General features: G+C 41.1%; 1 protein-coding gene across 1 annotated transcript; it reads left to right on the top strand.

Moving 5' to 3' along the window:
* Positions 1-1,578: 1,578 nt before the first annotated feature.
* On the top strand, positions 1,579-21,781 carry fam83c (family with sequence similarity 83 member C). Its single transcript, XM_030723883.1, has 5 exons — positions 1,579-2,710; positions 9,224-9,391; positions 10,164-10,288; positions 18,378-18,608; positions 19,244-21,781. Exons 1-5 carry the CDS (start codon positions 2,201-2,203, stop codon positions 20,013-20,015), a joined length of 1,806 nt encoding a protein of 601 aa, XP_030579743.1. The 5' UTR covers positions 1,579-2,200; the 3' UTR covers positions 20,016-21,781.
* Positions 21,782-27,989: the final 6,208 nt, after the last annotated feature.

The raw sequence follows: 27,989 nt of genomic DNA, 5'->3' as shown, positions 1-27,989 counted from the left end.
CACATTTTATGATGTAGGCCGAAATTGAGCTTCCCCTCCTTGAAAGACCAGCATCCGCCACTGGTATACATATATATATATATATATATATATATATATATATATATATATATATATATATATATATATATATATATATATATAAATAAATGTGTGACATGCGTGTAGTGTAATTTGTGTGGGGGGATAGGGGGGTTATGACCCCCCCCAATAATCTGATCCAATCACTGTAACCCCCCCCAATAAAGTCACATCATTTCGATTTACAAAAAAACACCTTACATGAATAACATGTTAATTTTCTTTATTCATTATCAATTTTGGATAAAATACTAGCATGTTTATTCATTTGGTAATGTAACCCCCCTCTCCCCCACAAAAACTTGGTATCACCCAACCCGCTTTCTCTACCAAGCAGCAGCGTTCACCAGTTGCTTGTGGAAGCAGCTGCTGGGAGGGGGTGCAGTGAAAAAATGAAGAGTCCCAAAAAGCGAACAACCAACAATTTTTCATTGTTGATCGACAACGCCCCCTTGGAAAAAATCAAAATGAGGTAAATGTATGTGTATCGTTAGCTGATGATTTAATAACTATGCCGCTGTGTATCAGACACACTATGAATACCGGTTCAGGTATTTTAGCTCCGTTAGACCTGCTCCTCCTAATCTGACAATGAGTCAAAAGAAAAAGAAGATAAAAGTGGTTATTTGCACACAGGCGGCACAGTACAATACCTGTAATATGTAATAAACTAAACTCATTAAACAAGTGTATAGTTTTACTCAAGTGAATACACACATAACATTTTATGTATTAAGTTAATAATAACTAATATAATTACTGATAACAGGACTGAAGATGAGAGTCCCAGAAAGGTCCAGGATGAGACTCGTTATATTTCAAACACATCAAGTTAAAACTTTTTCTCTACAGAACGTGTTTAATAGTAAAGCTTGCATTAAACTCTCACATGCTCAGTGGAGAACAGACTGCTGTAAAATATTTTATTTATTATATTTGGCCAAATTAAAACAGTTTCTTTAAAAGTGGAATGAGGGGCTGCAAAATTGTTAGTAAAACAAAACAGTTTCATGAAAGATATTTGTTACTGTTGGAAGAAATGTGAAAAATGTAAGCCTCTTCTTAATTGTTGAAGGTGCAGAGTAAATACAAAAAAGTTAAATACATAGTAAAAGCATTACAATGTATTTCTAATACATTTCTAATTAACCCAAAATCTCCTGAATCCTTTTAGAAAAGTAAATGATTTAATAAATAAATAAATAGGCAGAGAGCTTAACCCCCCCCCCAATGTTGGACCCAAAGTTGCGCCCTTGATGTGTGACCAAATATTACACACTTGATATAGTGTAGTAATGGTAGTAGTCCATTCTTATTTATTAGATTTATCTGTATTTTAAACGTAAGATCGAGAGCTATCACGTTTGGCCTCTTTTATTTACAGTCTTTGTGCTTTTAGATAACAGGGTGCTTCTTTTTCTCTCTCTGGGAACTTTATTTTGAAAGTCGTCTCCAGGCATCGGTTACCTTTTGTGAGCCGGTTGGCTTGACGACGGAGTGGGTGGGAGGAGTCTGTCTACGTCTGAGACCGGTAACAGGACAGGTAGAAACAGGTGAGCAGAAGATGCACACCTGACAGACACAGACACACATACACAGACACACACACATGCTGAGGGAGAGGAGGTGGCCGCTGCGCTGAAGAGGCTCCTGGGACTTCACATCCTGCTCGACCAGACCGGGAACCAGAGAAGGGGGGACCATTAGGAGCATTAGAGCGCCTCGCAGGAAGCAGCTGCTGCTCCTGGTTCGGATTATTTAGAAAACTCGTAAATGCTCCTTTAGTACTGACTTTGTTGCCCCTCCGCGGTGAGTTGGATACTTTTGAGACATTAATTTGAGGTTTGCAGTATCCCGGCAGCTGCAGCCTCCCGGGGGTGTTTTCTGCTGGAGTTTTGAGCTCAGGACGGATTATTGGTGTGCTGTAGTCTCACATAATCCGCAGTTTGTGTAGATTTTCTTTAAAACAGCGACAATGTTTCCCAAAGCTGAGCAGAGCAGCAGGTAGTTTCCTGTTCCCGTCCTCTCCGCGCGCGTTATTTCTTTATTTAATCCCCGGGAGGGATCAGAAAACCGGATTTACCGACTTAATCTCACACCTGCTGACTGGGACAGCACCATGATCAGCTCCGAGGGCCTGAGGCCGGCCACAAACGGCAGGAAGCCGCTGGGCAAGCTCGCAACCCGGCTGGAGGAGGTGAAGAACCCGTGGCGGCAGGTCTCCACACTGGAGCTGAGCCACAACGAGGCGGCCCGGCTGGCCACGGACGCCCTGCTGGAGCACGGGGAGAAGGAGTACCGCAGGGTACTGAGCGAGGAGCGGGAGGTGAACTTCCTCTCCCCGCTAGAGATCCACTACATCACGCAGCATGAGACCAGCAAGGCGTGCGGCGGCCCCGAGAGCAATGGCGCCGGCGACCGGGACTTCGGGGACGGGGACGCCGTGTCCGAGCTTACTTCTGGAACTTATTTCCCCATGATGTCCGACGAGGAGCCTCCGATGCTGGAGCTCGGATGGCCGGACGCCCCGACGAGATTCGGACCGTCAGAGACTCAGATCTACTTCCAGAGAGACAAATCCCACAACATCAAAGACACCATCAGGTCCCTGATCAACAAAGCCAAAAAGGTAAGGGGCTCTGGGGGGGGTCTTTGACCTCGGGAGGAGGGGGAGTCATTTATATCTGAGACTGAAACAAAAAGCAACAGGAGGTCGTTTTTAATCTGAATTAAGATGTTTATTCCTGAACCCAGCCAGCAGTTTCCTTTTGCTGCACCTATACAGCAGCTGATCAGTCAGTCATCAGTGACACAGCAAAGGTCACACTGGAGACTTCTTTACTTTGTTATTCATCAATGTGCACTTTGTTTTCACAATGGCCTGATTATCTTTGGGTCCAAAATGACAGGCGATGCTGAAAATGATCGTGTTGTCTCCCACAGTCCAATTTAAAGCTCTCAGCAGTCACATTTCGGCCATGTGAAAACGAAATACATTCAGCTTACTATCATATAAGACAAAAAAAAAAAAAAAAAAAAAAAAAAAAAAGCAGCATTTCTGACAAGCTGCAGAGGCGAAAATATTTTGGCCTAAAATCTGTATTTTTCAAATTAATGTTGCAGCAGAAACAAGCGAATTTGCTTGTTGGCACATTCATATATGAGGTTCATGATACACACACAGACACACACACACACACACACACACACACACTAATCAGGTAGTTAATCAATGGCAGGATAAAGTCAAACCCAAACATCTGTTGTTTATTATTGAGGAAACCGCCCTTTGCTTTCTCCATAATTTGATTCATTTTTGTGTCAAAAATTCTTCTTCTGATCTCCCACGAGCCAACCTAAAGCTCTCAGCAGTCATGTGTTGTCCACCTCAAACCAATAAAAATAATTTTATTATCATATAAGACAAAATAAAACTACTGCTTCACATCAGAGAAGTTATAACACATTTATGTGTAAAATGATTTTTTTTTACAGTTGAATTACTGCAGCTAAATGTTTCCTCAGACCATAACATGTCATTCAGTACATGTTAGACCAGTTTCTAGCCACACATGTGTGGCTGTGTAAATACAGTTGACTGTAAACATGATGTCAACACCTGAGCTCAGTGACCTCAGCCATTATTTGTCCTCCTGTTGAGCACAAACAGTCAAATTAAACTCATCCTGCACTCAGACCTATTCAACCTGTTATTACTTTATTATGTTTTTTAAGTCTCATTATGTGACAAGTTTAGAGCTGTCACATTTCATTATTTAACACAGACTGTGATGAACAGTCAGTGAACCTTAGCTGTGTTACACGCTTCAGGCTGATTACAGCAGCTTTATGTGCTGTGCAGGGATGGCGTTAACACCAACGCTAATGCACATGACTGCAATGAATCAAAGTGAAAAATAATCAAACCAATGAAGGTTTTAAAAGAGACGATAAAAAATAAAGAAGGAAATAAAGCTTAAATACTGTAAAATGAATATGAAGGGAAATTATCAGGCTCACTTGCCCCTTGAAGTTTAGATTAGATTAAACTTTATAGTCATTGCACACAGTAATGAAACTGAAACTACAATACTGCTGCTGACCTTCTGTCAGGTTTTGGTGTGGTAGGCCTCCTCTCTTGTTTGACAGTGTGACTCTAAAAATGGAAAACTTTGCACTTTTGCACATTTTTGTTCTTTTTTGATGCTGAAGAAAAAGCAGCTGGACGGGCTCGAAAAGAGAGAGTCATACTGAAGTGATACACAGGATCAATTAGGAGTCACTGAGGTGTGTTTTGGTATTTTTCATGCTCCTCACTGCTCTGATCCATCCCTGGAGTGGTTTCCACCTGGTTTGTTTAAAACGGCGCGGGCAGGCCCGAACCCACCTGCCCGCGCCAGGTGGGTTCGGGCCTGCCCGCGCAGGCTTATCAGCTTGTGAGCTTGAGGTCAGCTGCTCGCCGTGACACTCGTCCCACTGAGCCGAGCATCAGGGAGTGGGGGGGGGGGGGGGGGGGGGGGGGGGGTTAGCAGTCATTTTGTATCTGTTTGTTTTGCTTTTTGTAGTTTTGTATGTCTCGTAGAAATTTAGTGTCTCTTTGGAGTTGCTGTTTTGTTTCTTTGTTGCAGTTTTGTTTTGTGTATCTCTGTATTTCTGTTCTTTGTTGTTTTGTGGCCATTTGAAACAGATTTGTGTCTCTGTGTGGTTGTTTTGTGTTTCTTTGCAGCCACTGTTGACATAGCTCTCATCTTTATATCTGCAGTCTTGTGTGTCCCTTTAAAGTTTGCATTATTTTTTCTCTCTTGGTGGTTTTGAGTTTCTTTTAAAGTAGCCTTTTCTCTTTGTGTCATTTGTAGTAGTTTTGTGTCTTGTTGTTGTTCTTTTGTGTCCATTTGTAGTAGTTTTGTGTCTCTGCAGTAGTTGTGACAGTAGTTATTCTTGTTTTGTAGCTGTTTCTAGCATGTTTGTCATCACTTTGTAGCTCATTTTTGTCTATTTGTGGTGATCTTGCATTGCAGACACTTTGCATCTCTCTGTAGCAGTTGTGTGTCTCTACAGGCTTTTCTGTTATTTTAAAGTTTGCTCTTTCTCTTTTTACTTTTTTGTCTCTTTTCAGTTGTTTTGTGTGTCTTTTGTAGCAGGTTTTCATCACTTGCTTTGCATCTGTTAATTGTTGTGTATTTGTCTTTGCAAGAACAGCTGTTAAGAGCCTTTTTAAGTGAGACTCTGACGGCACGGCTCCTGTTGAGCCCGGGGCCCTGAGCCGTGCCGTCCACTGTGGATGCAGTAAAAACAAATGTGTAGCAGCGGATGTGTGACCCTCACATCGATTTCTTCACTGCTTCTCTAACTTATCGGAACTTTTGCATTTAGAGTGTTTTGCACATCGTCTTCTGATCGGCGATCACGTAACAGTCAAATGAGAAGCTCCGTAGGTTTGTTAGCAGACAGTCGGGCACACGCTGCACATGAGTCACTTCCTCCTTCTGTGTGTATAAATAGCCGTGTTTAATGTGCAGGAAAATGAGCTGTTTTTTATTTGAACCTGACCGGTCTGTGCGTTCATGTTGGAGAAGCTGTTTTCGCTCAGACGCAGACGCTGACCTCTTTCCCACACGTCTGTGCCGACTCAGCAGGTTTCAGATCAAATGACAGCCTGAATGCATTTCATCAGTTGGTGGATCCAGCTGACAAGCAGCTGCTCTCAGAGCTGCACGTTTGTTCCTCTGATGTCTCATTTCACTCGCTGCATTTCAGAATGTTTATGCAGTAAATGAACTTTGACCCCTTTCATTCGGGGAAAGATAAAATTATAGAAATGCCAAGACACAGGCTCGGACCCAAAGACATGGATTAGGCCTAGTCTGGATTTTTTTAAAATTAGAAATGCAGATTAAATTTCTCTTGGCCTGCTGACCTGTCTGTTTGTGTCCATCAGTTATTTGAACTTATTGGATTTGGCTCAGAGTAAAAACCTTCCTGCACCAACTCTGCAGGTGAGCAGTGCAACAGTTTTCATTATTAATTCAAGTTAATGCAAAGTGTGCAGCTGCCCCGGGGCCCAGGCCTCCGGGGGCCCTCTGCTTCAATAATAGCAGCTTATTAAAGGCACATTCTGCTCTCTGAAGCTGCACAGGTAAACACAGTGCAGGGTGCAAGTGTTCAGTTGAGGTAGTTAAGAGTAAATAATATTTTTATTGAATTATTTACTGCAAGTAAAACATTCTGTTATTACATCAACTTACAAACAACATAATGATATTACATAAGCTTATAAAAGTATTATAATACCATTACACAATCTTACAGCGAACCCTGAAGTTAGAATCTAGCTGGAGTTTAAATAATTCACTGATTATCGATCAGTTGATGGAAATGAATGATTATTCTGATGATGATTGTTCTCACATATGAAGATCTGCAGGTTTTCTTTGTCCCACATCAAAATAATTCAAATATCTTTAAGACATTTAAAGATGTGGGAGTTTTTTCTTTCAGTGATTCATTGATTAATCAAAAAAACTGTGTTAATAATGAAAATGATCATGTTGCAGCCTTGTTTTCGTTTTACTCGACCCAGACTTTTTTCAGAGGGCATATTTCACTCCAGCTTTCTGAGGTAGAAACTAAAGATGATAAAATGTTCCTTACTTGGTGGTGACTTTCTTGTTTTTGAGTATTTATATGCTACTTATTACTTAAGTAAGAAGTGATCTGCAGTTTCACGGCCAGTATGTGAGGGTTTCTGAACACACACTGGGCTTCCAGTGCGGGACTCGTGGTTGGTTTCTGGCTTTCTGTGCAGGATATTATAGCGAGGAAGTGTGAGGCATCAGTGGGCCTGAAGCATGTTTTTTACCCTGAGGACACAGAACAGGTTAATCCAGCCAAGGAGACTTTATGAAGCTGCAATTATCTTTTCATTTTAGTTCACTGGCTCTTTGAGCTGTAGTGAAATCTATTGTTTTAATGATAATGCCCCTCTGGTGAATTCTGTTTTTCCAAGAAAACATTTTGCACCCTGCATTTAAAAGGAATTTCATTGATTTTTCTATTATTTTTTGATTGTTTAATCCATAAAATGCCGGAGAACTATGAAAATGTCCGTCAGCTTCCCAGAGCCCCATGAGGATGTCTGCAAAACACTTTTGCCCAAACAGAAAAAACTTCCTGAAATATTAACAGTATGTAATTTGTACCTCCAGTGGGCTCTTAGTCAAAGCAGTAACACAAAAACTAGTTTGCTCTTGTTGTGTAGCTCAGAGCTGAGGGAGCGGTCCTCTTCCCCACAGAGACTTGGGAATACTTGTACTGCAGAAAATAATATTCCTGGTGTGAATAATCAACAGGGGAAGTTTTATGATGATATCTGTGAGTTACAATGTTCTGCCCTCTTCACCTTTAGAGTCTCTCACAGGTCACTGACTCAGCTGACTTGATTTCCTCAGATATAGCTTTGAGCTAGGACTGTGAATGACCTTTGACCTCCAGTGTTAATAAAAACCTACAGGCTGGTGTGAATAAAGGCAGGTGTAAACTGGGGGAAAAGTAAACATTACCGAGGCCAGAAACAACAAAATCTTTAAGGCATAATGCTCATTTTTAGAAATGTTAATGTGCGCTTTCATTATCAACAATGTACCTCCCACTTACTGTCAGAAAACCAGAATCTATGGGTAACTAGTATTATAATATTTGGCTCCAGTTATGTGATTGTTGGTTTTTAAAAAGCTGAATACTCTGACTGCGATTGTCTCACGAGATCTTCTACAGAATGGAGCTGCAGTGATTACAGCGGTCTAACAGGGACCCCTTCTGCTCATTTTCAGCTTCATTTTTATTCTTCCACTTTGCTAGAGCAGCTTTGCATAATTCAGAGTTCAAAACACTCCTTCTTTATTTTAGGCTGGGCTAAGCTCCTCCTCTTTTTAGTCAATTTGATTGGGATTGGCTAAAAGATTTGAACAGCAGGTGGGTGGGGCGTCTGTACCTGAGATGGCTGTATTAGACATATCTCCTCTCTATTACATCACACATAGCTGAGCCAAGAGTATAAAAGCTGTGTGACACTGAGTGTTTAGAGCAGACTGCAGCCTTTTAGCTGGATTACTTGTGCATACACTGACCTCCACACATCCACCAGTGGGACAGGAGACATAGGATATGAAATAAGGAAAAGCAGCAGAGGACCAGTTTAAATTACAGGTCCTGATGTGTAACAGACATAAAAACATAAATGTCCTCAAATCTGCTTAGAAACTATAGAAAACAGGACAGTTCAGAATTGAGACTCATCGTGTTGTCTTTAAGGTCCCAGTAATCCAGGGATATCGCTCTTCTTACGTGGGTACATTATAAGCTGATTTTTCTGCCCTGCCTGTAGGGTTGTTAAAGAGCTTACAGGTCACAGGTGGCCCAATGGGGTTGATTTCTTTCTGTACTGGTTTTTAAGCAGGTCTGTACATTTGTGTTTCTATCTGGGTTTATCTTCATTTTCATTCACAAGCTCAGTTTTACACTGAGCTGAAAAATGCATGACAAGGAAAATCCAGGAATCCAAAATCCAGGATTTTACTTACCGGAGGAGCTCTGAAAACAGAAGGTCACCGTAGGCTCTGACCCAAGCAGGGATCTCCCCGTGAGGGAGGATTTACGAGGCTTTAGTTTGACTCGACCGATAAAGCTGCGGGAGAGCAGGTCTCATAGAAATGAAAGTTGTGCATCAGTTAATTGTTTTCTGATAATTTCTCTACTTTGCTCCAGTTTCTAACCTATTAAGCTCTCACATTTTGGCCTATATTCTAGAATTTCTAACTTACACAAGTGTCGGCGAGGACAGCTTCACCACTGAGAGGCCGAGCTGAACTAATGTTGGCTTTATGGGGAGAATATTGATAAATGAAAGTGTCAGTGCCTCAGTCATCAGGCCAAAGTAAGAGCTGAAAAAACCCAGCAGAAACCAGAAGCAGACACTATTACTTCAATAAACTCAAAAACCTGAAAATAACAGTAAACCTGCCGTGTACGCTGACGCTCAGATCACATACAACAAGAATGAAGCTCAGTCGGCAGCCTCTGAAAAACCTTTGGTTGGTTGAATGGTGAGGGTTCAGCAAACACTAACGTCTGCGTCCCTCTGCAGGTGATCGCGGTGGTGATGGACGTGTTCACGGATGTGGACTTGCTCTGCGACCTTATGGAGGCATCCAACAAACGCAGAGTCCCCGTCTACATCCTGCTGGACGAGAAGAACCTCAGATATTTCACAGACATGTGCTCCACGCTGGACATCCAGAACTCACACCTCAGTGTAAGTACAGCACACTCAAACACTGACTGCAGGGCCAGACGGGCCTCTGGAGAGGCCCGGGGCAAACATTATACAGTACCAGTCAAAGGTTTGGATGTGTAAGTATGGTACTGTACATAACCAGATCATTATTTCCCCTCACAGAAATGACCAGTACCAGTAACACTGTCAGATGTTCATGTTAAATATGTGCAAAGTTTCAGATGATGAGCCCATTGTAGGTACGCGTAATCCCCAAAACTCTAAATGCTGAATTTCACACAGTTTTTTGCTGTTCTTCACTCTGCATGGTGTCATAGAAAGAGGACATCACTAACATGGTGATCCCAGGCACACCTATGAAGCCCCACCCACCTACTGTTCAAATCTTACATTTATGAATGAAAGCTGTCTTAAAGGGGGAAGAGCTAGAACAGCGTATTTCAAAAAAAGGGGACGCACCAAAACCCAGTGAGTCTAGAAGAGTGACTGGAAATTAGTGTAAAAGGTCCCCTTTAAAGCTGGAATCATTAATTAATATTTGATAGATGAGACTTCAGCTCTCATTAGAGGTTTTATGATCTTTACAGGAACATGCAGAGCTGAGCAGAAAAGGTGGCACAAAACGTGTTCAATATTAAAAAACTGCTTATTGTTTGTTGCTTGAATTAATGAAACTGCTGTTTAAAATTTCATCTTCTTAATTTTGTGAGTCGACCTACAATGTACGTTTGTCTAACTGTGTGTGTGTGTGTGTGTGTGTGTGTGTGTGTGTGTGCGCGCGCGTGTGCAGAACATGCGTATTCGTAGCGTTTGCGGTGACACGTACTGCACCAAGAGCGGCAAGAAATTCACTGGTCAGGTCCTGGAGAAGTTCATGATCATTGACTGTGAAGAGGTCATCGCTGGTTCGTATAGGTGAGGAACACACACACACACACACACACACACACACACGTCTTAACAAGGTGGTTTAGATTAAAACTATCCCAATGAAAAGCAAAGTTTTTTTATGCTGAACGTCTTTAGTGTGCTCGGTCAGTTTGAGAGTAACTCTTTAAATAAGTCTGGAATTGCAGAATGCAAATTTATAACATCATAAGATGAAAACATTGAGTTTGGACATGTTCTTATGTCTAGTGTTGTATTAAGAAATCTGGAAATATAAAAGTCTATGACAAAAATGACTATCCTCACCTATCTGAGCTCTTTAAACACTCATCTGATTAGTTTTATGCTCTCGGTTTCTATTTTCACGTATTATTGAATAAAACATGATGTAAATTATGGTCCTGTTAGTGTCAGAAGGAACCATAACAAGAGCATCGAGTGTCAGATCCTCCCCTCGCTCCCCTCTTCAGTTCCAAAACACTCAGCTCAAGGCTACAAGAGGGACTTCACTGATGTCATGGTGGTTACGTCCATCTTTATCTAAACTGGATGCAATTCATAAACCATTCAGTCATTTTTAGCACGGCCGTTTTGAAGAAAAGGTTGAGCTGATGTCACAGCCTCGGCGTCTGTTCCCTAAAAACTTTGCCGTTGGCTGTAACTCGACAACGATGTGATCTAAGATGTTCAAATTCACTCCATCGTTGCATCTACTAAAAATCTCAGACGAGTTTGAATCTTGGTGACTTTGACCTCAAGCTAAAGGTCAGAGATCAAGTTTTCTGAAAAACTTGCACATGTGATAACCCAAGGATACGTTCAAATTCAACCACAGATGCAGACTGTCCAAGCTGGACCCATCAAGCTTCACACACTTGTTCACTGGCTTTACAGTACCAGCACTGTACTGTTACTTATGTTTTTGGTGGCGTAAAAAGGCTGACTACAGCTGTAATGAGCTGCAAACATAAAAACGTGTCCTGTGGACTGATCTCCTCTCAGGAGCCTCACATTTACTTTGCATCCAGCCTGATTGGCAGCAGATTACAGCAGGAAGCTGGTGGAGCTCAAACACCGTGAGGAGTGTGCAAATGTCTGATCGGATAAGCAGCGTAACAAAGCTCACGTTGTACTGCAGAGCAACTGCTGGCCACGAGCTACTATGGGAATACCTGCGTAATACCTGTAATTACATCTACGACAGGTAGATGAGGATGGGAGTCAGAGCACCAGCAGAGACTTCATTCATTTTTGTAACACATTCATACTGTTGAAAAAGATTAGTCAGGATTATTTGGTAGATTCGTGGTGGCTTTTCATGAATCAGGCAGGAGCAAAGCCAAGGGGCAGCCATGGCTACCCCACACAACCTGTGGGGAAATCTGAAATGGCCCCGTATAAAAAAGCTAGTCTGGGTCTTACAAAGGAGCTTCAGTTTGAAACAATACTCAGAAACAGTAACACAAGGGGACAAAAGAGAATATTAAAAATCCTACAGATAGTTATTAAATGATTCAGACAGTCATGAGGCTATAGAGCTACACAAAATTACTACAAACAAATGTGAAATGACTACTGAGACAGCACAATTATAAAGAACCACAAAATGACTGGAGAGAGATGGAAACAACCACAAAATGGCCAAGAACTACAAACAAATGTGAAATGACTACAAATAGGTGTGCAACAACCACAGAGAGACATGAAGCATCTACAAAAACACACCAAGCAAATTCAAAGAAACACAAAGTGACAGCAAAGAGAGAAATCCACCACAAAGAGATGGTAATGTTTCTGTCCAAGCGTGCTGACAAATGGCCTTATGCTCATTTGTTGTCCTGAAAGTGGTTTAATTTGTCTAGCGGGTTGTTGGCATCGTCCACTTGAATGTTCATGCTCAAACTCGTTCAGGGGTGTTTAAGAAGTTGACTTTTTTTGAGTCAGCTATGAAATGAAACAATCATATCAAGGCAGACTTAAAGAAACAGGAGCTTAAACAGTTTCACGCTGAGCTGAAGGGCCGAGATGAGTTTTTGACAAGCAGCGGAGTCCTAGAGTAAAACTCTAGTCCTGGAAATGTGCATAAGCTGTTTAATTAATCTGTCTGCTGGTCATAAGTTCTCACAGGCCTTTAACATTTATTTGGATTTCTAAAACAGTACCAAGCTTTGGGGTACTAAATGGTAGATGGACTAGTTCTTATACAGCGCTTTTCTGCTCTAGCTGAGCACTCAAAGCACTTATACACACATTTGCATTTACACAGCTAAGTGCTTACTGTCTAGCATTCACACACATTCACACTCCGACAGTTGCATCTGAGAGCAACTTGGGGTTCGGTATCCTGCCCAAGGATACTTTGGCATGCAGACTGGAACATCCAGGAATTGAACCACCAACCGATTTGAACCACCCACAGAGCCACAGACACCCCTGTGTTTTAAACATAGACGACTAACAAAAGCACTGAGCTATGAGCAGCTGTAGCTGCACAAGTTGGTATTTGGCCTTGAAAAAGGGGCTTAAAATGTGTTTGGAAATTTTTGAAGCAGAAATTTAGTGTGAATTTTGCTGTCGCTTACTCATCCACAGCTCAGACGGAGTGCCATGTTTTTTTTGTTTTTTTTGTAGCTATATTTGTTTTACTCGTGTTGTGAGGACCTAAGTGTTTAAATCACAGGACTCTTCTTCCTTTTGGGGACAAAACACAAATTTAATTCTTGGGAGAAGACTCAGATTAAAGCAGTTTAAGTCTCAAGGAAAGTCACATCAGTGTGTAGTGCTGTGTAGTGTTTTGTGTGTGTGTGTTGCTGTAATGTAGCAGGGAAGCTGGTGGACAGTTTGTGCTGTAAAATTCTGGGGATATTAACAACTTGGTGTCGAGGAGCTGCACAGAAGCAGTGAATGCACCACATACTGGAGTCATTGCACTTGCTTTTCTCAAGAGGAGCCTCTTAGCTTTGTTTGGTTTTTATAACCAGTTTACTTAAATTACATTAAGTCTGAGACTCTTCAAGGTCAACCAGAGTAAATTCATATTTATTTCACTTTAGGACCAGCTGTTGACTTTTATAAAGCTAGTTATGGCTTTTTTTTTTTATACTGGTTGTTTTAGTCAGATCATGGTGTCTATGCAGAGGTGCCCCATGGCACATACTGCAGTGCAGCCATCGCCTTTCTCATTCTCTGTGCTAAGCTTTAAGATCTTTGTTCCCTGCCTTTAATCTTAGAGGCAGTGCCTCCTCACAGGCAGCCACCGTCAAGCCTGAAGGACCGACTCAGGAGTTCAGAGGCAGTTTTCCTGTTTTAGGTGTTAAAGTTGGGATTAGTTGTTCATGTCTGGATCTGCACTTTTTTTTGTTTCAAATTTCTTTTACATCCTCTCTTACTCCATATTCTTATACAGCCTGCATTATTTGGAGGGTTATGCACATAATGTGGTTTTCATGAAGTTATAAGCTGAAGTCAAAGACACCTGAAGTTAGGTTTCACTACTTAAAGAGCCAACCAGCAGCTCATAGTGATAACATTTATATTTGCAAAAGTTACGTGATTGTCTATTGCAAACATACTCTCCCTTTAATTTTAGTCACCTGTTTTAGGTGTGTCAGCTTCATTCATTCACTCACCTCACCGGTTGGTAAAGCAGGTCACCTACTAATCGGAAATTGGGTGGTTCGATTCCCGGCTGCTCTGGTCTGCATGCCAAAGTATCCTTGGGCAAGATACTGAACCCCAAGTTGCTCTCCGATGCAAGCATTGGAGTGTGAATGTGTGTGACTGGTAGACAGTAAGCACTTAGCTTAGTTAAATATGGAAGTGCTTGTATGAATGGATGTAAATGCAAACATGTTGTATAAGCGCTTTGAGTGCTCAGACAGAGTAGAAAAGCGCTACATAAGAACTAGTCCATTTCATTTACTTCTTTTTTTTTAAATTCCAGAGTCACATCTTTTCCCTGCTCTGCTTCTTTTTTGTTAAGTTTGCTGTGTTTTGTTTTTTACACACAAAGTAACTCTAATTTGACACAGTACGGTGTTGTTTTTGGAGGACTGACTGTGGCTTCAAGTGCGTGGCAGGCAAGAGGGTTGGGCCTGCAGGCTGACAGGCTTCAAACTCTACTGCTGACTGTGGAATAAAGGGTGAGGTCGGACCTGATATCAAACAGCTCAGTAAAGGAAAATGTCATGTTATCACCTCAGCATACCTCCCTCCCTCAGTTCAATAAAAGAACTTTGATCCATGGTGAGCACCTGAGACTAAAAGTGTAAAGTCACAGATTCAGTGGTATTACGTAGATAGTAAATGGAATAGTTTTTATATAGTGCTTTACTACTCTGACTGAGCTCTCAAAGTGCTTATACAACACAATTACATTTACCCCATTCATACAAGCACTTCAAAATGAATCTAAGTGCTTTTATTGTCTAACATTCACACACAAATTGGGGTTCAGTATCTTGGACAAGGATACTTTGGCATGCAGCCTGGAGCAGCCAGAAATCGAACCACCAACCTTCTGATTAGTAGGTGACCTGCTCTGCCTCCTGAGCCACAGCCACCCCTGTGTAGGTCTGTGTAGGTTCTCTGTCATCCAGGTCACAGTCGTCTCTGGAACTTGAAAAAAGGGCGACTGGACTTTGGTTTGTTTCTTGAAGATGTTTCATCTCTCATACGAAAGGCTTCTTCAGTTCTCAAACCAAATGGTGGAGAGACCTGGGTATTTAAACCCCTGTGGGCGTAGTCCCCTGGAGGTGGTTATTACAATCAGTGGTTTTGGATGAAACCAATTTGGGACTTCGCCTCGTTGTATCAAGTGACCTACTGAGGTCACCTGAACAAAGGTGTGAATGGGGGTTGAGGCACCTGGGGAGGGGGCTCAGGACAGCACTGTAAATGGGGGGAAAGTTGGTGACGTAATCCACCTCCTCTGTTCAGTGATGGTTGTTCACAGTGGACATAGATGCTCCTCTTTCAAACCATCTGTCTTCCCGGTCCAAAATGTGAACGTTGGTATCCTTGAAAGAGTGCCCTTTGACCTTCAGACGCAGATGTACAGCTGAGTCTCATCCTGTTGAGGTGGCTCTTCTGTTGTGCCATTCGTTTGTGAAGAGGCTGTTTGGTTTCTCCAATGCAGAGGTCCACTGGGCTTTAAACACCTGGGTTTCTCCACCTTTTGGTTTGATGTAGATAATGACAGTCATAACTGCTAATCTGAAGGAAAATATATAAATATTTTTTGAGCAGTAATGGCACACATGAAGGTTTACTTTCTATGTAAAACTTATCCCCCATTTAGTGATTTTAAGTAACATATAAACATGGAGTAAAAGGTTTATACTACACATTTATAAAGCTGTTAGATATGATCTGATGTTCCAAGAAGTAACAACCAATAGAGCCACCACTAAAGCAGCCTGATTTGCCAATAAAAACCAACAAACCAACAAAGAACTAGGTACTGAATAACAACCCATCAGAGACCCACAGTAACCACCAACAACAACAACCAACCAACCCACAGTAATCAACAACCAAATAGCCAGTCAACAAAAAGCTGTCAACAACCATCCGATGAAGCAACAACCAACCAATGGAAACCAACATTCACAGCAACAAACATCCAACAACTCATAAGCATCAGCTTACAGCCGCTTTATATTCTTCTAAACTAGTGATTGTTTATGAAGCTGCAGATGGGGTGAAGTGCAATGAAGCACACCAGTAGGCGCTTTGAGTGCTCATATCTGAGTAGAAAAGCGCTATATAAGAACTAGTCCATTTACCATTTACCATTTACCAGGCTGAAGGCTTTCAGTTCAGCTGTGGTGAAACCTCCAGGCGTTTCTCACCTGAACTGCTGCCTGTCAGGTTCAGTGTCATAGACTTTACCTGCTCCAGGAAGCAGCAGGTAACAGGAAACAGATTTCATCTTTAATGGTTGACCTTTCATGGAAAATATGATCTCATTTATAGTTTCATGACTTCTTATGAAATCATAAACCTATTAACCTGAACTGGAAGGCAGTGGAAATTACTGCATATGATTGACTGTTTAGGCAGTGAAGGCGTGCTCTGAGCTGATCGTGTCAAACATAGCTGAGTGCTGAGTGGTTCAGTGCTGAGGAACGCTGTCCTGCAGGTTCCTCAGAGGTTGTCTTGTTTTGTTTCTTGGTGATCACACCTTGCCAAGTCTGTGATGGCTTAATTACAATCAGGAAGCAATGTTATTTAAATCTATTTTGCATATTTCAATTTGAGTTTCCATGAGTAGTAAAGTTCTTTGGGCTGTTTTTCAAATGTCAGTGAATTAGATAAACTATGAATTACCCTGCTCTGACAGTATGGGGGCGGTATCAGGGACAGGTTTGTGCAAATGCTGCAAACTGGCCAAATTTAGGTGGCACTTCATTTTTCAACCAAAATGCTGTAATGTCTGTACATTTATATGCACAATAATAAGGTTTGATATGTATTACAGGTATGTATTACAGGTAACACCTTTAGTTTCTGTTTATGGAGATTAAAAAGCCACAGACTGTCATTAACTTGTATATGTAGAAGTAATAAGCATACCTGAATCTGAGTCATGCTGCGGGGTTTAAATGTGCGTGAATACCAGTTTGGCGAAAGCAGCTAAAGGTAACAAACACCCGGCCAACATAATGAATCAAAAGTCACAGATAAGATCATTATCTAAAAGTAGTAACTGGTTAAAGCTAACAGGTAAATATTGGATCAGATGAGCAGATGAATATGCACAAACTAAATGTAATGGAGAAATGATTAGCAATAAGTGATGATCTGTAAAACAGTTCAATGGGGAAATAAAATAGTTAAAATCACCTGATTTTGTGTTCATAGATGCAGACACAGATTCCACATGTGCATGTTGACAGATGGCAAGTATATTTCTGCCCTGTCCAAGGCAATAACATGAACGATTCACTCTTGGTCAGGCCCCTCACTCTTATTTTGAAAGTTCAGTCAGTGCTCTGCAGCTAGCTGTGTTCCCATCTCCCTACTGGGGGGGGCTTTAAATTCTAATCAGTTCCAGATCCGTGCATTAGTGCAGATAAGGGGGATCGTTGGATGGATTAAAAACCCAAAAAGGTTTTTTTTTTTTTTTTTTTTTTTTCTGTTGCATTTGCCTAAAACTGAGATGTTTGTGTGGTCGTCTGACTTTGAACCTTTGTGTCGTCTGGCCATAAAAGCATTAAAGTATCTCTGCTGCTCAGTTAAACGCCTTCGGTGTTCGTGCACCTCTCGTCCACTGCTGTCTGATAAGCTGATGAGTCACTACGGTGACTCATCATCATCCAGAAAATAGTTAACACTGCAGGGCTGTTTTATCAGCTGGAGGTGGGGGAGATAATTTACACAAAGACAGCTGATAGGTACCAAGTCTGAGCCTCAGTTTGTGTTTCATAATTTCTAGATTTCATGTACATGAAACACACATGAGAGACAAGCCTCCCCAGGATCTGTTCAGCCTCTCTTCCAGACTCTTTGATTTACCTGACTGACAGGCCTTATCTGCACAAACTCATAAATCAAATGTTGCTTGGTAATCAGCAGCTGCTCGAGTGAGATTTGATCTTTTACATAACTGATGCATTAAAAACTGCTAAATAAGGCGGTCTGCTCTGCAGCATTTGTGGACTGAGTTTAAATCAGAACATAGACAAATCCTGCAGAGCTTCAGCTGCTGCTGCCCAACACGAGCTGACGAGGTGACTGGAGTTGAAATGTTTCCTTCAGTTTCCTTTCATGATGCACACATAGTTGAAAAATTACACATTATTTATCTTAATTATTGAAACACACATTAATGCACTTACTGTAAGGCCCCCTTGAGTATCTCAGCAGCATCAGCAGGAGGCGAATCTGACAAGTGGTCAGATTGTGGAGAAGACTGTTGGTGTAGCCAAAAAAATGTCCTGTTCTCCCTCAAAGGCCTCAGGTTCTGAAAATGAGTCACCCCACATCTTACACCTGATTATTTATGTGAACTGCATTACACATAACTTGTTTTTCTTTCCTACTTTGTGTTTTATTATGAAATCAAAACAGCAGAAGAGACAGATTTCTGACTCTAACCTTATCTCCTCTCCAGTTTCACCTGGTTGTCGGCTCAGGTGCACAGCAACATGGTGATGCATTTCTCGGGGCGCATTGCTGAAAGCTTTGACCGAGAGTTTCGCTGTCTGTACGCCGACTCTCAGATCATCGACTGTTTCTTCAACCCGGAGGAGGAGGGGATGCCCTATTACCCACCGTATGCTCCCATGATAGCCCCCGGCTTGGCTCTGGGGCTCAGCCCAGGGCTGGATTTACTGTCTGACAGGTAAGAAGGTGTTTACTGTAAGGGAATGAGCCTGATTCTGATTATTTACATGGTTTTAGTTTACTTTTTTGCAAATTTCACCACCAAGAGAAGCATACAGGACCAAGTTCTTTCTTTTGTTTTTTGTTTTTTTCGTCAGTAAAAACTGCCCTTGACAAATTGATTTGTGACAGAAAAGAGCAAAAACTCAATTAAAAGTTAAATAATAATCAAGTCATACAAATGAAAAAAAGAATAATTTTTAGAGTGCACTTATTATGAAACGCTCACCTGAAACCAGTATTTAAAATATTAGTTTGGTTGATGGCTGAGGTCATTCCCCCTTTTTTGTGCCGGGTGAACAAATAAATCTTTATTATGAATATGTTTTAAAGTCTTTCAGCACTCATCACTCTGTCTTTAAACTGATTCAAACTTGAAAATTCATAACAATGCATGGAAAATACAAGAGCCCTAAATTAATTGTCAGCCACTGATATCAGTAGGGCACGAGTTTTATTAAATCTATACATCTGTTTGTTTCTTCAGTTAAATGAACGAGTCAGTGTCTGGTTTAAAATATGGATTAAACAATAAATATGAATTAAAGGAAATGTTTACATTCAGCTTTAACTTGTCTTCTCTTCTCCCTACAGGCAGCGGGACATGGGGTGCTCCGAAAACTCCAGCAGCCAGTCGAGCAACAGCATCTCCAGTGTGAAGGCTGCACCTGGAATGTCCTCAAACACGGTCTACAAGGTCACCCAAAGTCACGAAAAGGACATCACTGGCAACTCCCACCTGAGTCCTGAGAGGAGAGGAGGACTGAGCGACCGATCAGGAGGACAGCCCCCTACATCAGGAGGACGAGGCTCTGTCAACGGGGGAATCAATCCTGAGCGCCCGCCACCACCCTATGGTCAGGCCATGGGTATCGAGTGGAACAAACCCAACACAGCAGACATCATGCGGTCAAATATCGGCGGCACCTCTGCCCAGTTCCAGGGGTTGGGGTTGTATGACCACAAATCAAATATCTTCTCCTCCTCAAACCTGAACCCCAAGCCCCAGATGCCCTCCCAAGTCAGTGACACTAAACTGCCTCCTAAGCAGAGGCCTAACAACCAGTTCTTCAACAAATTCTCAGAGTACTTCCTGTCATCCAACTCTAAAGACAGGGACACCTACAACTTCCAGAGGACACCGTCTCCTCATAGCTCACCGTGGGGAGGACCAGACCTTTCTCCAACTGAGCCAGAGAGTCAGCAGAGTCCGCCGCCACCGCCGCTCTCTCCGGTCGGTGTAATACAACGCCAGGACCAGAAGCGAATGACGCTGGGCCACAGCAAGCTGGACCTGGTGAACCAATACAACAAGATGAAGTCCAGGCAGGTGTACAGCCGCTTTGAGCTCAAGCACACAAATTAGACTGGGAGGCCAACCATCAGAGGGATTCATCTGACTCTGGGACATTCCTCCAGTGTCTCTTATCATAAAGATAAGAGTCCAAGAACTTGGAGGTTGCTCAAATGAGGTCTTCAGGCCTCGAATAACACCCTCAGTCCTACAGGATACCAAGCCACTTGAAGAGCCATGTTGGCACTGTGTGGTTTCCCTCAGACTTCTTGAAACCAAGGTTTTAGCATGTACCGCAGAGTAGTGGCTTGTGACTTTTATTAAACTCATACATCATTATTCAACAGTACAGATCACCTACAGTTGCTACCTGAGTAAACTTGTTCTTTACAGGGTGCAGTCACTGTATAAAAACCATTGAAAATGTGAATTTTTGGCTTCAACACTCCAGGGACTTTCATGTGGGCTTTTCTAACTATTTTTATACAGGGAAACGATCCTGAACTGGAATTTGAATTCTTCTTTTGCGTAAGCCGACAATGCTGCACTTAATGTGCTTTTTTTAATAGGATACAATCATTTTTACAATAATAGCGCTGAAGAATTGTTCCTCCATGTAACATTCACATAATGCAATTGTAGGATTTTAGATTTTTCTCAGTTTTAGTGAACTTAACTAATGCGGATGTATACCTGATTGGATGCAGCTCTGGTAATAGCAAGACCCTTGATATTAATACTGCTGATATTCCACAGGTCCCAATACCAAATTACAGATGTAAAGTCAAGGTAAAAATGGTATTCAAATGCCTCAAAATATTCAGTTTACATTATTACAGTTGTGACAATGAGATTATTATTAATATATTATTTAAACAAGCCATAACAAAAAGCAGGCATACATACATATGCTGACAGAAATCTTACATGCAGTCACAAACAGTAAAGTCAGACGTGTGTTTTTAGTGACATGTTCATCCGATCTTTACTCCTTACAGTGGAACATGTGCCTTGATCATCCTGCCTTAAGGTTTACACTCACGTTTAAACACACTGGAATGTCTCCAGCAGCCTCGGCGAGTGTCGCTCACAGTTTTACTTTCTTTGTTCAGCACAGGCAGCAATCTGTGCTGTAAACAGTAGGAGCAATGCTGCGGCCGTTCCTGGTGCTCATTACTGTTCTGGGACTTTAGGTGTAAAGGTCTAAACTGCAGGACTGCAGGGCATTTTGTGACATAAATATGCTATTTGTTATATCTGCGTCAATCATCTATATTTACATTCCTTTGCTATGTCACAACTTTCATGTTCCTCATAACAGAAAGTTGCTCCTGACACTGCACACTTGTGCAGAAAGCAGCAACTTGTTGATTTGTATAGTGTATTAATTAAAACAGATCAGATCCAGTTAATACTGTGTGTGCATGTTTTTAGTGATGAATAGTTCTGATATTCTTCATCACCCTGCACCACAGTGACTCCTCCTCCTGTCAGACAAAGAAATAAGATCACCCTAAGCAATAAGGATCAATAAGGATCAATAGTTTTGATGTGTGTGTGGTTTTTGTTTACTGCTCATTCAGTGGGCGTTTTTGTCTTCAAATCAGCGACACAGTTGATTTATCTGTATATGTTTGGCTATGTACTGTACAATATACTGTATATAGTACATGGATGGACTGCCAGGAATTTGGGTTATTGTTTAAAAAAAAAAACTTCACCTGATTTATTTTTACAGTTTATTTACTGGAGAATGTGAACTTAAAGTTAAACTTCTGCATTTAAGTTGGTTTTAATTTGTAAGATGAACAAAATTTAATAAAAACATGAAGGTAAAATTTAGTGCCGTGATCATTTTGTCCATAAAACTGAGAACAATTATTAATGGCATGTATTCTAAGAAACATGGTGTCAAACCAGATACTTACTCTGGATGGCATTACTTTGGCTTCCAGTAACACTGTGAGAAATCTTGGAGTCATTTTTGACCAGGATATGTCCTTCAATGCACATATTAAACAAATATGTAGGACCGCTTTTTTACATTTGCGCAATGTTTCTAAAATTAGAAACATCCTTTCTCAGAGTGATGCTGAAAAGCTAATTCATGCATTTATTACTTCTAGGGTGGACTATTGTAATTCATCATTATCAGGCTGTCCTAAAAGCTCCCTGAAAAGCCTTCAGCTGATCCAAAATGCTGCAGCTAGAGTACTGACAGGGACTAGAAAGAGAGAGCAGATTTCTCCCATATTGGCTTCTCTTCATTGGCTCCCTGTTAAATCTAGAATAGAATTTAAAATTCTTCTCCTCACATACAAGGTCTTGAATAATCAGGCCCCATCTTATCTCAAAGACCTCATAGTAACATATCGCCCCAACAGAGCACTTCGCTCTCAGACTGCTGGCTTACTTGTGGTTCCTAGGATACTTAAGAGTAGAATGGGAGGCAGAGCCTTCAGCTTTCAGGCCCCTCTTCTGTGGAACCAGCTTCCAGCTTGGATTCAGGAGACAGACACCCTCTCTATTTTTAAGATTAGGCTTAAAACTTTCCTTTATGATAAAGCTTATAGTTAGGGTTAGTTATGCTGCTATAGGCCTAGGAAGCAATCACTGAACTCTGCTCTGGTCTCTTGGAGGGGAAGGGGTGTCAATCCTACTGCTCATAGGTGGTAAACAAAAGCATGGACAAGATCTGAGTGTGAACATTTCTAAACAAAAATCCATTTCAAAATATTTTCAAAATGCTTAGAATTTATGGTGTGTAATAATATCATCCAAAGGAGTTCACCAGGGCTCCCTATTAGGACCACTGCTCTTCGCCATACATGCAGTAATCTTTGTCATAATATTTCAAAAGCTGCATTCCAGCAATATCTATACATTAATCAAATGAATAAGTATGTCTATTGTATTCCTAAAGATTTGAAAGTTTTTGAATGTTCCTACTGTCATGACTTTAAAGTGTATGATTTTAAATATGAGTGAGTGATGCCAAGTGCAGGTTGTGGTTTGTAGCAGTTCAGTGGAGTGAGGATGTTTGCAGCCATGTTTGGACCTGCATGGCCAAAAATATGCTCAGCCCTCCCCACTGTATCACAGGATTGTAGGGTTTCCTGTCAGGAAGTCCAGAGAAGGGTCTGGGTTGCAGGACACAGCACGAACAATGTAAGATAATAAAAACTTGCAACTGACAGAGATATGTGAACAATGGAGCATCCAAGAAAACTGTCCCAAAAGTCATAAAACTGGAATAGAAAACCGTAATTCACTGGACAAACCCCAAGAATACTTTTTTTCTTTGCATGCAGGAAATGAGAAACAAAAGTAACTCAAGCTGGCAGACTAACATAAATACAGCGTTGAAACATCATACAGCTGAAGTTTTGGAGCAATGTTATATCCCATCATAAACATGATGAAATTTTGTCAATCTGACCTAAAGAGATTTTTTGTGTTCCTTTTTGTTTTCTGGGAAACATTTTGAGCTTTTCTGTAAAGTAAAAACAAAGGAGCTAAAGATGGAAATCGGGTTTGTGGTTGTTTTTCCTGGGCTGTTACAGTTACAGGTAGTTTATTAGGTTTGCTGCATTCCTGCTCACAGCTCAGACTTCTTTTTTCTTTTAACTGTCAGCTGCAGCCGGTGGACTTAACTAAGCTCATGGCTTTAAAAACCTGCTTCACCTGCCAGCAGTGAAGCGTTTGTTTGGGCTGCTTTTCAGCTTTGCTTCATGCTATCAGCTCTGTGTTCATACTTAGAAGCTTGTATGTGTGTCCTCATTAGGAAAGGGATTTGTGTCAGTGTGTGGAAATGTAGCTAAATGTTTATATTGTTTATTGGTAATTATGTGACACTTCAGGCTGCGTTACAGAGTAACGCAAAAGTAAGCACCAGTAATGGCCTTAATTTGGGTAGAGGATCGTCCCGTGTCTTGACGGACAGCCAATCGGATCCTGCGGCTCAGCGCTGGTGAAATTTATTTTGGGTCTACCACTTGACTTTTTTGTTCCATAACCCTCAGGATCATTTAAAAAATGCAAAATGACTGTCTTACTGCGTCCAACCTCAGCAGCGATGGCACGTTGTGAGAGGCCTTGCTTCTGCAGCTCAACAATCCTACCACGGTCAAAGTCAGTGAGCTTTTTTGCTTGACAGTGTAAAGACTCGACCGAAAATGACATGGAATCCAAATTTTTGCACAGCTTTTGGCTTTTAAAGGCTGTGGTCTTAAACTTTTGATCAGCTGAAAAAAATCATGTTTGGGTGTAAATGCAGTTTTCAATAAATTCCCTGCTCAAAAGTTTTTGTCTCTTGCGCTGATTTCTTCTTTTAGCATTGTGAAGCTCTACTAAACCTTCTTAAGATCCAATAGTGCAAAATGCAAATTCTTGCAATTTCTTAACTGGTCTTAAGATGTTGATCAGGAGTGTATTACTGCTGTGCGCTTTGTTGTGTAGATTAACATCAGCCAGGAGATAACTGTGGAGTTATCAGTATGATAGAAATTTACTGACCTTTAGTCACTAAAATTCACCTTTGATCCTTTTGAGTGATTCATAAAGCACAGAAATTCTGTAAACCATTTTGAAAGTTTAAGACCCACTGGTTTAATTTAGCCCTTATGTGACGTAAGCTGAGTCTTAATGTGTGCTCTCAGTTTCCACCTTTACATAGTTGATTTCAGCCTTGCAAAACACTGCGAGGAGAAGTTTGGTTGACAGTGTGGATGACTCAGGAATGAGAAGTGTTACAAAATCCAGTGACAGCGTTCAAGTGTGAAACACAAGTAGGGAAGCTCGCGTTGCCTTGTCTACCCAACAAACCTCCTATCAGGGTAAAGTGCTGTTGCTAAGTACTACTTAAGTAGTAGTTGTATTTGAGGGCTTTAATTCTGTCCAAAGAGACCAAAATTACCACAGAAATAACTGTAGACCAATGTGAAATAACCACAAAGAAACAAGTAGCACAGAGGAAACAAACCACATCTTTAAGCATGTGCTCAGTTATAACAAAACTCAGTGATTAAATCAGTGGTAAACAAATATTAGTCATCTTGTAGTGGATGCCTCTGTGGAAGCCTCTCTTTTTATCTTTATCTAAAATACTCATGGGGAAATTGTCACTTGGGGAAAATGTCATTCAGTGGTGTCTCATTTGCCATGGTTCTTACACCAACAGTTATTAATAATAGTTAATAATCAGGTAATACTCATGAAATAAGTATTAATGGTACTTTTGGTTTTGACTGTTTTGGGATGCTGGGCCTTTGTGACATTTCCTGTACAGCACATCAAAGGTCACCGCTGATTACAGGAAGTCACTTCTTACAGCTGTTTGTAATCAGCTGATCGGAGGTGGCTGTGCACCGAGGAAAGCAGAGCCGTCCTATTCACCAGTTTGGACTAAATAAAAGATAAGTTATTTTTTTGTAGCTTTGACATCAGTTTATGTGTCAGCTAAAAAAGGAAATGTTGCACTTTTCACCTGATTTAATTCACAGATAAAATTTCACATCTTGGTTTTGAAACGTGTTCAGACAGGTTCACCTTTTGTGATGTTTTTTTTTTTCCTTTTCAAGGACTCAAAAAACAAAAACCTTATTTACATAAGCATGCACACCATTCCTGAGGTCGGTGCTTTGATAAAAATATTTCTTAAATTCATTAAAACAAAGCAAAGAATACAGAAAAAATACAGAAATTAAATTTAAAAAATGATGAAGCGAACTTTGTTTTTCTTTCTTCCCTCTCTCATTAATTATCTTACATTCATGTGGAGATGCTTTAAGGGGCTTTAGTTTGTTATTAATACTTTTGTATTTTTGCTACTTTTAATGCATAATCCATACCTGCACTGAGGCCTTTTTAATGGTGGTTTTACTGAAGTCAAAGATGACACCTACAGACTACAAGTAAAAGGCTGCCGGTCTGCACTGTTTTAAAGCAGCTCTGTTGATTTCTAAACAGTCAGTAACTGTGATGTAATTCCTGAAGGTCCCATACAAAGCAAACTGTAGCAGCCTGCTGTAAAAACTGCAGCGCGTCCTGTTTAGATGCACCAGCAGCATTTCCTGCAGCTGCACGCTTGAGACCGGCCTTTTGTGCATCTATGTTATCTTCAGGATGCAGCGCTCTTCCTGCCTCTCTTGGCATGAGGCAGGTCTGTAACGGACCTTCAGGGTGTTCTCAGTGGATAAATCTGTGCAGTCCTTGAAGGTCTGTTTTGAAATGTTTTGTCCCTTGACTCCTTCTGTGTTTTCTGTGTCATGATGCTTTGTCCTTTTAGCATTTTGGGGCAGGTGTGAACTCTTTACTCGGGATTTAAATCCAGACACACAACAGTGTTGTACAACACAGACTGACTCTTAACAGTTGCAACAGAAACCTTGAATAACAAATAATCTTTAAATATATATGGCCTGGGCCAAAAAAAAAGAAAAAAAAAACAAGAAAAATGGTCACTAAGCAAATGGATAAAATCAGATGGAATACTGGATAATTCCTGCAGTGACTTACATGTTTCAGCTGACCACAGGTTATTTAACCCGTGAGCAGCTTCTAGTTTTTAAACAACCATGTCAGAAGACACTGTTGTTGAAAAAATGTTACTCCATTACAAAATGGACAAATTACTGGACTGCTTCAAGCAAAGGAAAAAGCTAAGGAGTTTACTGAAAATGCTAAAACTGGGATAACATGTATCTAATGTTTTATTAAACCCTGGGAAGACAGCGGTGAACCATCATCTAGATGAATGTGGTTAGATAAAAAATGTTGAAAGATCAGAGATCACAAAGTTTGGTGACATCAAATCATTAAAAACTCAAGAATAGGACTTAGGGCTTAGCTTAATATTGAAAGTGAGAGCATTTCCACACACAGTGTGAAGAGAACTCAAGGGACTGGGCCCAAGCAGCTGTGTAGCCTTAAGAAAACCACCTATCAGTGAAGTTAACTGGGGGGAAAAAGGACTCAATTTGCAAGAGAGCATAAAGACCAGGCTCTGGAGCAATGGATGAAGGTTTTGTGGTCTGTTCCACAAAACAGACCACAAAAGGGCATGTCAGGGTGCACCCATCATGCTTGGTGTTGTACAAGCCTGTGGGAGGGGGGGGTGTGATTCAGTTGGTCAGCTCCAGGTTATCAGGAGACGGGTTACCAGGAGAAAGCCTCTTCTCTCTAAAAGTGAACACAGCAGCACAGCTTAGGTTTGCAAAGCTGCATCTGAACAAACCACAAGACTTCTGGAACAGTTGTGGGTCTCATCAGCATCAATGATGAGACAAACTACAGGAGCGAGGTGAACAGTCTGATGGTAATTGTTTATTGTCTGCTCTCCTTTCATAAAGGATGGCTCATGAAGGAAGATGAAGGAAGCACTTCCTCAGTGTTTGGAGAATTCAAACAGCACGAGGAACTTTCCTAAGCAAAATGGACTATTACACTGCAAACCTTGCAGGCTGTCAGCTCTCTAATGGCTGTTTGCCAAGAGCTTCAGCCAGCTACATATATCTTTTCTTTCAGTGTGACCTCTAATGTTGGACTGGAGGACCGACACTGTTTTCATTTCTGAAAGTTTGACGTGGTATTCAGAGATGGGCTGGGCTGCAGCTGGTATATCACATCTCAGCAGACAATGTTTTTATTATCTCTTCCATAAGAGCAAAGATGACAATGATGCAATGATAACCAAAATAACAGTGGATTGTTATAAATACCCTTTGGTCAAACAGGCTTGAACAACAATGCACTGCATTAGATCTGTTTAAGTTGCCTGACTGCCAGCTTTTTAGAGAACAACAAGCTGTCACGTCTTATAGCCACAAATATTTCTACATCTGATTCCAAGTAAGGAACATCAACATTTTCAGACGCAACCAGGGTCCACGTCTGATTGGTGATGATTTTTTTGTTCTCCTCTCCTCCTGTTTTCAGTCTTACTGCCAGTTGGTGAATTTCACAACAGTGTTTGTTCTCAGGGTAATCCTTCATACCAAGGGTGTAACTTTGGCATGTCACCTGAGTTTCAGGACACGTGCACTTCTA

This window comes from Archocentrus centrarchus, unplaced genomic scaffold (genome assembly GCF_007364275.1).
Source record: "Archocentrus centrarchus isolate MPI-CPG fArcCen1 unplaced genomic scaffold, fArcCen1 scaffold_29_ctg1, whole genome shotgun sequence".
NCBI classification, from domain to species: Eukaryota; Metazoa; Chordata; class Actinopteri; order Cichliformes; family Cichlidae; genus Archocentrus; species Archocentrus centrarchus.
The sequence above is the reverse complement of the archived record's forward strand: the minus strand, read 5'-3'. Positions and strand labels throughout refer to the sequence as shown.